This window comes from Nycticebus coucang, chromosome 19 (assembly GCF_027406575.1).
Source record: "Nycticebus coucang isolate mNycCou1 chromosome 19, mNycCou1.pri, whole genome shotgun sequence".
NCBI lineage: Eukaryota > Metazoa > Chordata > Mammalia > Primates > Lorisidae > Nycticebus > Nycticebus coucang.
The window spans coordinates 41,729,823-41,741,953 of record NC_069798.1 but is presented as its reverse complement, the minus strand read 5'-3'; the positions used below and the strand labels follow the sequence as shown (position 1 = coordinate 41,741,953).

The window sequence follows — 12,131 nt, the reverse complement described above, 5'->3', positions numbered from 1 at the left end:
AGTGCACATTCCAGCAGACATCAGGTTCTTTCCTAGCGCTCATTGAAGATTTAGGCTGCTAGTATCTGGTTACCTAACGATCAAAGTAAGACTGACAAGCCCTCCGATGCGGGTGAGGTGCCGAGAGCACCTGGCGTCCAGACTCAGCGCCATGGGGTGGTCTGTCCGCCCGGGCAGTCGCCATCCGCGTCCAGCACGACCCCTCGAATCTGGGAGACCCACCTGGGCACCTGGAGGAAGCGGGGCCGCCACCCTCCAGAGCAAAAGCGTCCCGCAGTGGTTTGTCCTACGCTGCGGCCCGTAGAGGCCCCAAGTCACCGCCTCTTCTCCGGGACTGGTGGAGGCTGGGTCATGTGACATTCCGGAGGGGCCAGGGCTGGGCAGGTTTAGCCAGGCGCAGGGTTTTGACCAAAACAAACAGCGACGGCTCTGTGGCGGAGTCTATGGCCGAGGCGGTGAGGCCCCAGCGCCGGGCCAAGGCCAAGTCCAGCCGGACTAAACCCAAGGTGAGCCCGCCCTCCCCGTCCCGATGCCCCGACCGTGTCCCTGGTTCCTGTTCGGCCTCTCCAGCCAGCTCCGCTCCTGTTCCCCGAGCCGCTGCCTCCTCTGCCCTCACCTTCCAATATTTGATCCCACCGTCCATGAACTCAGGCCGTCCTTCCCCATTTCTTCTCTGCATCCCGCCTGGCACACTTTGTCGGGAGCTTATTTATCCTTTTCCCTCCTGTGACCTCGCTGGAGTTTTTTTTTTTTTTTTCCTGTTCCTCTGTTGGCTTTCCTCTCCTGGGTCTCGTTTCCTGTCTTGAAGCAGATTTTCTATTTCCACCTCCATGTTTGACTCTCTTTTTTCTCCTTTATGTTCCGAGAACATTTTCAGTTCCTTCCATGCCTAAGTAGTGAAGGCTACCCTCTCCCACTTAGGGAAGGTAGCCTTTGGCAGAGCTCTGCGGGTAGCGACGCATATAAAGTAGATAGTAGGGATGTGTCAGTTCTCTTCTTTCAAAATTGAGAGTAATAGTGGTGCTGCTGCTGTTTATTTCTCATTATCCTGGTTGTTTTTGATGGGGCATGAATGTTTGAGAATTACCCAGAGCGGGACTCACACAGTAGGAGCATACTTGAATTTTCTGGGCTTCCTGGATTAGACTGTATGTGGTATTGACATGATTTTTTAGTTCATTTGCTTTGTTTTTAGGGATAGTGTGGATTTTCATTTTGTTCCTATATATTCTCTACAGTGAACAGATTAAATATTGCTCCTAGATGGTCAGACCTAGATAATTTGGCTTACCCAAAGCAGAATTTACATTAAAGAAATGATCAGGAAGTTTCTTTCCTGGTGATGTTCCAGAGCAGGTGTAATTTAAACATGATACTATAAGCTGAGTTTTTCATGGGAACAAGATTTTTTCTTGTGAGCTATAATGGCAACTTTATTGTCGGAGATAAGGTAGACATCTTCAGCATCTTTATTATCTCCCTCCCACACACCAGCATTTATCCAGTGATATGAACAAAAATCCTTTGGATCACATTTGCAACTACTTTCTTTCCCACTCTATTTTTTCACATTTTTCAAATGTGGAGAACAAGATTTTAAAGGGAAGCTAGTGTTCATAGGCACCATGTTTAACTTAGGTGTATTTCTTTTATTATGATGCCTTTTTAAAAGGGTGTAGTGGAGTGAGGCACTTAGTATACCCAAATCAATGATGAGTTACTCTGGTGAGAAAGCCATTCAGTACCTAATTTCAGAAACATTTTTAAGAGAAATAATTTTGCAAGGTATTGGTATACCTTGGTCAAGGTATATATTGGTCAAGAACCATTCAGGCAGAGGAAGAAGAAGAAAGCTATTGACTAGCTACGCACAAGATCCTCTAATCCAGAACATGGTAGTGCATAACACGTAAACATCAATTGTCCATAGAGAGCAGAATCTTGATTATTGGGCTTCCCCCCATCCCCAGTAAATGAAGAAACTAAAGTCTACAGAGGTTAAGAGAGCATAATGTCATACAGTTATCAAGGAAACCCAGGTTAAAGCCAGAATCCTGACTCTTAATCCAGGAGGTTAGTTTTTAAGTTTTAAAAAACTTCTAGAGACGAGGTCTTACTCTGTTGCTCAGGCCGGAGTGCAGTGGCACAAGCATAGATCACAGTTGCCTTTACTTCCTGGGCACCAGCTATCCTCCCACACAGCCTGCACAGTTAAAAACAGGCCTGTAGTCCTGGCTACTTGGGAGGCTGCGGATTTACTTTCCCAACATTTCTCTCTCTCTTAACTGTGAACTCACTGAGGAAGGGACCTTGTCTTGTTTCCAGTACCCTTCACAGTTTTAGTGGTCACTTGGTAATGTTTGTTGAATGACAAAAATAAATGCCAGTATTGAAGAATATTTTCAAGCTTTGTTACTCAGAAGAATTTACTCTGGTAAATTTCCTCTGACTAATAGCCAGGTGTGAGAAAACAAATGGAAAAAGTCCATTTGCTGAGTCCACCACACCTCATACATGTCAGTCTAGAGAATTAATTCTTTTAGAGTAAATAGATTCATTTCTTGGTGGTGGGTGTAAAGCCCTACATTAATGAAACCTTTACCATCTGTGGTATAATTTGGCAACATTTACAGAGCCATAAAATGGTTCCAGGACTCAACTGAGGAAGTGGATAGTGTCATATGCTATTCCCTTTAGATAATTTGAGTGGCTTCTGGATTTTACCCAGTAGCTGACCTACATTCTTCATTGTTAATCATTAGGTACATAACCTTAGCTACTTGCTGTGGTTAGTATGTGATGCCTATCACCTGCTGCCTAATACTATTTTCATTTTTTCAGTATCATTCTCTGCTAAAAAAATCTCCGAACTCTGAGGACACTGACTTCATTTTTTTTCTTTTTTTGGAGACAGAGTCTCACTCCGTTGTCCAGGCTAGAGTGCCCTGGCATCAGCCTAGTTCATAGCAACCTCAAAGAAGTGATCCTCCTGCCTTAGCCTTCTGAGTATCTGGGATTATAGGTGCCCACGACTGCACCTGGCTAATTTTTCTATTTTTAGTAGAGTTGGCATCTTACTGTTGCTCAGGCTGGTCTCATCTTGAACTCCTGAGCTCAAGGGATCTTTCTGCCTCTGCCTCCCAGAATGCTAGGATTACAGCATGAGCCTTTGTGCCCTGTTCTGCTGAGGCTTACTTCATTGATCTTGGTAAATTATGGGTGAAGAACAGTAGATCCTTAGGTTTGGACTTACTCTCCAGAAGTAGTGAAGTTTATAATGTTACTTTTACAGTTAATGCTAAATTCTGAGTACCAACAAGTCATGATAGTAAGAGCTGATAATTGCTAAAGACAGACAAATATGTCCCAGAGGCTGATAAGAGGAAAGACCTTTAAATCCCCATTGTGTCCTGTTCTATGGCCTTGATTTCTTCTTCTAGTCCCTCCCTGCCAGGCATGGTTTATTGACCTGAAGTTAGAGGATGTTGCATAGTATTACTTAATTTCCTTTGTGTCTTCTAAGATGCGTTCCTTCGTTAAACATTCATTGATCACAAGTGCCCAGAAGGTGTGTTCTAGGCACTGATATATAAAAGAGAAAAAACCCAAAGAACCTGGCTTTAATGAAGTTTGCATTCCAGAGGGGGTAGACAGAGAAAACAAAAGCCAAACAGACAAAAACCCATAAAAAATAAAATACATTGTTTTAGAAGGTGATAGGTACTGTAGAAAAATGAAAAAGAACAGGGTACAGAGTGGGAGTACTGGTGAGACACTAGGACAGGTTGCAGTTTTAAACCAGTGGTCTGGGTAGTCCTTACTGAAGGTGATGTTTTAAGTAGAGAGGTGATGTGGACCTTGGGGGAGAAGTGTCTAGGCAGAGGGACCAGCCAGAGCAAAGGCCTAGGAACCGTGAAGAGGCATCACAGTTAGGGTGGATGAGTGAGGGGAGCGTTGTGGGCGGTGAAGTCAGGTGTAAGAACTTTAGCTTCACTCTTGAGTTACATGTGGAATCATCTCAGGCTTTCAAGCTGGGGAGTGATGTGATCCAAATTGTACTTTAAAGGATCACTGTGCTCTGTTGAGAACACATTGTGAGGGAGCAAGACTATCAGCAGAATCTAAGACAATTGCAATAATGCAGGTGAGAGGGGGTGGAGGTATAGAAGACTAGAATTGTCAGAGGCAAGGTGGTGAGAAGTGTTGGAAATCTGAGAGCAGAGGGGGTTTGCTGAAGTTTGGTTGTGGGGTATGAGAGAAAATAGTTGAGGAAGAGGCTGGTGGGTAGAGCAGTTTACTTGGGGAAAGGGCGGAAAGCAGTTCAGTTTTGGCTATGTTAATTTGAAATGGGTATCTATTAGACATTGGAATGGAGATGTAGAGGTGGATTGGAAATGTGAATTTAGATTTTGGGAGAGAGCTAGAGGCTGGTGATAAAGATTTAGGAGTCATTAACGTATAGATGGTATTTAAAGCCAGAAACTAAATTAGGTCACTGTGTCAATGAATGTACTTGTAGGTTAAAAAAGTGAACAGAACTGAACCCTGGGTACTCTCACTCACTTTAAGAGGTTGGGAAGGAGAGGCAGAACCAGCAAAGGAGAGTGAGAAAGTACCACCACAAAGTGGGCTGTTGTTCGTGTATCCTTCACCGAGAATGTAGTGTCCTAAAAGCTGAGTGAAGAAACTGTAGGAAGGAGGAGGGAGAGATCAAGCCTGCAAAATACCACTGATAGAGTGAAGTCAGATTGTTGAGAGCAGCACCAAAGAAGTGGTGAGTAGAAGTTACATTCATAGCAAAATGTATAATCTTCATCCTTCCCCAAAAGCCTTTTTACTTGTATAGCATTCTTTTTTTTTTCACTTTTACTGACTGATTTATTTATTTATTTTTTCTTCTTTTTTTTTTTATTAAATCATAACTGTATACATTGATATGATCATGGGGCATCATACACTCGCTTCATAAACCATTTGACACATTTTTATCACAGTGGTTAACATAGCCTTTCCGGCGTTATCTCAGTTACTGTGCCAAAACATTTACATTCTACATTTACCAAGTTTTGCAAATACCCCTGTAAGATGCACCACAGGTGTGATCCCACCGATTCCCCTCCCTCTACCCACCCCTCCCCACTTCCCCCTATTGTTAAGTTGTAGCTGGGTTATAGCTTTCATGTGAGAGTCCCAAATTAGTTTCATAGTAGGGCTGTGTACATTGGGTATTTTTCTTCCATTCTTGGGATACTTTACTAAGAAGAATATGTTCCAGCTCCATCCATGTAAACATGAAAGAGGTAAAGTCTCCATCTTTCTTTAAGGCTGCATAGTATTCCATGGTATACATATACCACAATTTATTAATCCATTCGTGGATCGATGGGCACTTGGGCTTTTTCCATGACTTAGCTATTATGAATTGGGCTGCAATAAACATTCTGGTACAAATATCTTTGTTATGTTGTGATTTTTGGCTTCTGGGTATATGCCCAGCAGAGGAATTACAGGATTGAATGGCAGATCTATTTTTAGATCTCTGAGTGTTCTCCATATATCTTTCCAAAAGGAATGTATTAATTTGCATTCCCACCAGCAGTGCAGAAGTGTTCCCTTTTCTCCGCATCCACGCCAACATCTCTGGTCTTGAGATTTTGTGATATAGGCTAGTCTCATTGGAGTTAGATGATATCTCAAAGTAGTTTTGATTTGCATTTCTCTGATGATTAAAGATGATGAGCATTTTTTCATATGTCTGAAGGCCTTGCGCCTGTCTTCTTCAGAGAAGTTTCTGTTCAAATCCCTTGCCCAGCCTGCGATGGGATCCCTTGTTTTTTTTTTTGCTGATGCGTTTGAGTTCTCTGTGGATTCTGGTTATTAAACCTTTGTCAGAGATATACCCTGCAAATATCTTCTCCCATTCTGAGGGCTGTCTGCTTGCTCTGCTTACTGTGTTCTTAGCTGTGCAGAAGCTTTTTAGTTTGATCAAGTCCCAGTAGTGTATTTTTGAAGCTGCTTCAATTGCCCGGGGGGTTCTCCTCATGAAATACTCACCCAGACCAATTTCTTCAAGGGTTTTCCCTGCATTCTCCTCTAGTATTTTTATAGTTTCATGTTTTAAGTTTAAATCTTTAATCCAATGAGAGTCTATCTTAGTTAATGGTGAAAGGTGTGGGTCCAATTTCAGTCTTCTGCAGGTTGCCAGCCAGTTCACCCAGCACCATTTGTTAAATAGGGAATCTTTTCCCCATTGAATGTTTTTAATTGGCTTGTCAAAAATCAAATAGCGGTAAGTAGCTGGATTCATCTCTTGGTTCTCTATTCTGTTCCAGATATCTACTTCTCTGTTTTTGTGCCAGTACCATGCTGTTTTGATCACTATCGATTTATAGTAAAGTCTGAGGTCTGGTAGTGTGATTCCTCCTGTTTTGTTTTTATTTCTGAGTAATGTCTTGGCTATTCGAGGTTTTTTCTGATTCCATATAAAACGAAGTAATGTTTTTTCAAGATCTTTAAAATATGACAGTGGAGCTTTAATAGGGAGTGCGTTGAAATTATATATTGCTTTGGGTAGTATGGACATTTTGATAATGTTGATTCTTCCCAGCCATGAGCATGGAATGTTTTTCCATTTGTTAACATTTTCAGCTATTTCTTTTCTTAGAGTTTCATAGTTCTCTTTATAGAGATCTTTCACGTCTTCTGTCAGGTAAATTCCCAAATATTTCATCTTCTTTGGCACTACTGTGAATGGGATAGAGTCCTTAACTGCTTTTTCAATTTGACTGTTGTTGGTGTATATAAAGGCTACTGATTTATGAATGTTGATTTTGTAACCTGAGACGCTGCTATATTCCTTGATCACTTCTAGGAGTTTTGTAGTAGAGTCCCTAGTGTTTTCCAGATACACAATCATACCATCTGCGAAGAGCGAGAGTTTGATCTCTTCTGACCCTATATGGATACCCTTGATCGCCTTTTCTTCCCTAATTGCGGTGGCTAAAACTTCCATTACAATGTTGAAAAGCAATGGAGACAATGGGCAGCCTTGTCTGGTTCCTGATCTGAGTGGAAATGATTCCAATTTAACTCCATTCAATATGATATTGGCTGTGGGTTTGCTGTAGATAGCCTCTATCAGTTTAAGAAAAGTCCCTTCTAGACCAATTTTCTTGAGTGTTCTGATCATGAAGGGATGCTGGATATTATCAAAAGCTTTTTCTGCATCAATTGAGAGAATCATATGGTCTTTGTTTTTTAATTTGTTTATGTGCTGAATTACATTTATAGATTTACGTATATTGAACCAGCCTTGAGACCCTGGGATAAAACCAACTTGGTCATGATGTATAATTTGTTTGATGTGTTGCTGGATTCTGTTTGTTAGGATCTTGTTGAATATTTTTGCATCTATATTCATTAGTGATATTGGTCATAATTTTCTTTTCTTGTTGGGTCTTTTCCTGGTTTGGGGATCAGGGTGATGTTTGCTTCATAGAACGTGTTGGGTAGTCTTCCTTCTTTTTCTACATTTTGGAACAGGTTGAGTAATATAGGTACTAATTCCTCTTTAAAGGTTTGGTAGAATTCTGACGTGAAACCATCTGGTCCCGGGCTTTTCTTTTTAGGGAGGTTTTGTATAGTTGATGCTATTTCTGAACTTGATATGGGTCTGTTCAACATTTCCACTTGATTCTGGTTAAGTCTTGGAAGGTGGCGTGCTTCCAAGTATCGGTCTATTTCCTTCAGATTTTCATATTTCTGAGAATAAAGTTTCTTGTAATATTCATTAAGGATTTTTTGGATTTCTGATGAGTCTGTGGTTATTTCGTCTTTGTTGTTTCTGATTGATGATATTAGAGATTTTACTCTTTTTTTCCTGATTAGGTTGGCCAGAGGTTTATCTATTTTATTGACCTTTTCAAAAAACCAGCTTTTTGATTTATTGATCTGTTGTATTGTTCTTTTGTTTTCAATTTCATTTAATTCTGCTCTAATTTTGGTTATTTCTTTTCTTCTACTGGGTTTGGGGTTGGAATGTTCTTCCTTTTCCAGTTGCGTGAGATGTCCCATTAAGTTGTTAACTTCCTCTCTTTCCGTTCTCTTGAGGAAGGCTTGCAGTGCTATAAATTTCCCTCTTAGAACTGCCTTTGCGGTGTCCCAGAGGTTCTGATAGTTTGTGTCTTCATTGTCGTTTTGTTCCAGAAAATTGGCGATTTCTTTCTTAATCTCATCTCTGACCCAGCTATCATTCAGCATAAGGTTATTTAACTTCCATGTTTTTGTATGGGTATGCAGATTCCTGTTGTTACTCAATTCAAGTTTTATTCCATGATGGTCCGAGAAGATGCAAGGAATAATTTCTATTCCTTTAAATTTACTGAGGTTAGACTTGTGACCTAAAATATGGTCAATTTTGGAGTAAGTTCCGTGGGCTGATGAGAAGTATGTGTATTCAGTTTTGTTGGGATGAAATGTTCTGTAGATGTCTGCTAAATCTAAATATTGGATGGTTAGGTTTAAATCTAAGATTTCTTTGCTCAGCTTCTTTCTGGAGGATCGATCCAACACTGCCAAGGGAGTGTTGAAATCTCCGACGATAATGGAGCTGGAGGAAATCAAGTTGCTCATGTCTGTTAGAGTTTCTCTTATAAATTGAGGTGCATTCTGGTTGGGTGCATAGATATTAATAATGGAGATCTCATCATATTGAGTATTACCCTTAACAAATGTGAAGTGACCATTCTTGTCCTTCCTTACTTTTGATGGTTTAAAGCCTACTGTATCTGCAAATAAAATTGCAACACCTGCTTTTTTCTGATTACCATTTGCCTGAAATATGGATGACCATCCTTTCACCCTGAGTCTGTATTTGTCTTTTAGGTTGAGATGTGACTCTTGTATGCAACAAATATCTGGCTTGAGTTTTTGTATCCAGTCAGCTAACCTATGCCTCTTTAGAGGACAGTTTAAGCCATTCACATTGATGGAGAGTATTGATAAGTCTGGTGGAATTTTGGGTATCGAGTTTTTCAAAGGTCCAGTGGACATTTTTAATCCTTTCGCCAGTGTGGAAGTTGGAGTTTGATCCTAAGTTTCTGAGTGAGTTTACTTTTGTGGTATAGGATTGGGTTGGTCATTGTGGAGGATAGGTCTGAGAACATCCTGAAGAGCTGGTTTACTTATGGCAAATTTTTTCAACATATGAATGTCATTGAAGTATTTAATTTCTCCATCATAGATGAAACTCAGTTTAGCTGGATACAAGATCCTGGGTTGAAAGTTTTTTTGCTTTAGGAGATTAAAAGTTGATGACCAGCCTCTTCTGGCTTGAAAAGTTTCAGCAGAGAGATCTGCAGTTATTCTAATATTCTTACCTTTGTACGTTATAGTTTTCTTTCGCCGGGCTGCTTTGAGAATCTTCTCTTTCATGTTAACTTTAGTGAAGCTAATTATGATATGTCTGGGGGATGACTTATTGGGGTTGAATCGTGCTGGGGTTCTGAAGCTGTCTGCTATCTGAATTTCAGATTCTCTAGGCATGTCTGGAAAATTTTCTTTCATAATTTCATGCAGAAGGGCCTCTGTGCCCTCGGAGGTGACTTCATCGTTCTCAGAAATTCCTATCATCCTTATGGTGTGTTTTTTCGAATTATCTGAGAGTTCTCTGAGTGAGTGATCCGTTTTTGCTCTCCATTTCTCTTCCTCTTTGAGAGATTGGGAGCGTTCGAAGACTTTATCTTCAATGTCAGAAATCCTTTCTTCTGCTTGCTCCATTCTGTTACTGAGGGATTCTACTGTATTTTTCATATCTTTGAGGGCTGTAAGTTCTTGCTTCAGTGTGTCTAAGTCTTTGGTGGTTTTGTCTTTAAATTCGTTAAATTCTTGAGACAATTTTTGAATTTCTCCTCGAATTCCTAATTCCATTTTATTAATCTTGTCTGCAATCCAAATTCTGAATTCGATTTCTGACATCTCAGCCAGTTGTTTATGAATGGGATCTTCAATCACATCTGCCGTATCTTTTCTTGGGGGGGTTGATCTATTCTGGTTATTCATGTTACCAGAGTTTTTCCGCTGATTCTGCCCCATGGTTATTTTACTCCCTTCGGTTTTTCCCCTGGGGTTTTATCGAGGGCCCGTACAGTGTTGTGGCCTGAGAAACTGAGGCCCTGTCTGGTGTGGTGGAGCAAAGTGGTTCTGTCTTACTTTCAGCTGGTTTCTGTTCGATCCTATTGCAACTTGAAGTCTCAGGTGTGTGGAAAAATCAGCAATTAAGTCACCCCGCCTGCCCACCTCTGGCCCCAGTTGGAAAAGGAGAATCAAACCTTCCTACAATCGCACACCCAGGGCACCTCCTGAAAAGTCCTCAGTCTATTAGCCCAGTTCAAACGGTCCAAATCAACTGTCTCAATCGGCACTTGTCTTGGGTGGGAGAGTTCAAGAGGTCTCTGGGAACTGGATCACAGGGGCCTGGTGACTCCTCTGACATGGCTCACCCCAGTGCAGCGTGGAGTCAGGAGGAGCCACCCAGCAAACAGAGCAGTCTAGGAAGGTTGACGTCTCCTTCCCCACTTTGCCCCTCCGTCGGACCCAGTCACTGGTATCTCTGCAGATGGCTAACCCAGTTGCCTGCAGTGAACAGACACTCCAGGGGTTTGCCCCTGCCTGAATCGCGAGGTAGTCTGCCAGGCCCCCGCAGACTGCCGCTATCTAGCAGGAGGAGATGGGGCCTGACATCTTTGAGTGTTTGATGCAGGTGATGGGAACGAGGTGTTCACTCAGGCTTAGCCCCGTCCCTGATGGATGCTGCTAACAGAACAGAACAGAACAGAACAGAACAGACAACTTTGCGGGGTTCTTTCTCTGTTCCTATCGAAATCGCCTACAGAAGACGGGCTGTTTTGAGTTCAAACGTCTTTGCTGCTGGAGATTTGCTTCCGAACACCTCTCTGGGTCGGCCCCGCCCTGGAAGCTTCCCCGGGTTTGTGAGCCCTGTCAGGAAATCCCCCGCTCACCGGTGGCGGCCTCTGGTTGCCCAGGGAGACAGGGGGTGTGGCCTCAGAATATCCAGAAGTGAGCGTTCTGCCGTTAAAGAAAAAACGGCTGTTGATTTACCTCCAGGGAACTGCTGCTCTGGTGTGGGCACTCAGGTGACCCTTTTCTCCTCTGTCCCGCGCCCCAGAGTCAGCACTGAGCGGCCACAGTTTGTGCTGGGTCCACACCCCTCAAGAGATCCCCCAAGAATCAGAACTCTTGGGGGATGGGCCCACAGTCCCCGATTGGGAGTGGGGGGGTTAGCTAGAGTTTCATTCAGTTTTACGCAACACTACGGCCCGGGGAGGGCTCCTGCACTGCACCGCAGGGAAGTGCCGCCAAGGCTTGATTTCCCCCCAGCAGAGTGCCCTCTCCTCGCTCACGTGTCCCAGAGTCAGCGCTGACCTGATGCAGCTCAGGCACTGTGCACTCCCCTCGAGAAATCACCCAAGGATCCGAACTCTTGGGGGATAGGCCCTCAGACCCCTAGTGAGAGTAGGGGCTCTCAGCTCTCAGCGGGGAAGCTAGAGTCTTATTCAGTCTTGTGCCCCGTTTGCCCGGGGAGGGTTGCTGACTGCACCGCAGGGAAGTGCCTCAAGGCGTGACTCCCCCTCAGCCCAGTGCCCTCTCCTCACTTGCGCGCCTCAGAGTCAATGCTGACCAGTCGCAACTCGGGGACTGTCCACTCCCCTTGAGAAATCACCCAAGGATCCGAACTCGTGGGGGACAGGCCTCCAGACCTCATTGGGCGGGAGGGGAGTACCGGGGATTCAGGGTTGCCGGCAAAGGATTCCCAAAGTTTTATTCAGTTTTATGCCCGGCAGGAGAACGCCACGGCACCCCAGTAGGGGAGGTAGGTCCAGTTTTTAGAAGGTCTCTCCCTGGAGTGTAGTGGGAGGGCCTTTAATTTCTGCCCGCTTGTTCAATTGTGGGGCTCTTGAGTCGGTCTCATGGGGGTGGGGGACTCCCGTCCGCTTGGTGGTGGATTTTGTACCTTTTGTTTGCGTCCTTGTGATCACAGCTTGCCTCAGCGGTGTTGATGTGCGTTCTTCAGCCTTCTCTCTTGGTGAGGCTCAAGTCCACCAGGATACTTA

General features: G+C 43.3%; 1 protein-coding gene across 1 annotated transcript in view; it reads left to right on the top strand.

Moving 5' to 3' along the window:
* The first annotated feature begins 417 nt into the window (after positions 1-417).
* The window catches only part of EPG5 (ectopic P-granules 5 autophagy tethering factor), a 130,330-nt gene continuing 118,616 nt past the window's right edge, over positions 418-12,131 (top strand). The window contains exon 1 of the mRNA XM_053571604.1: positions 418-506. Within this exon, the coding sequence (XP_053427579.1) occupies positions 444-506 (63 nt within the window). The 5' untranslated portion in view covers positions 418-443. The remainder of the gene's footprint in view (positions 507-12,131) is intronic.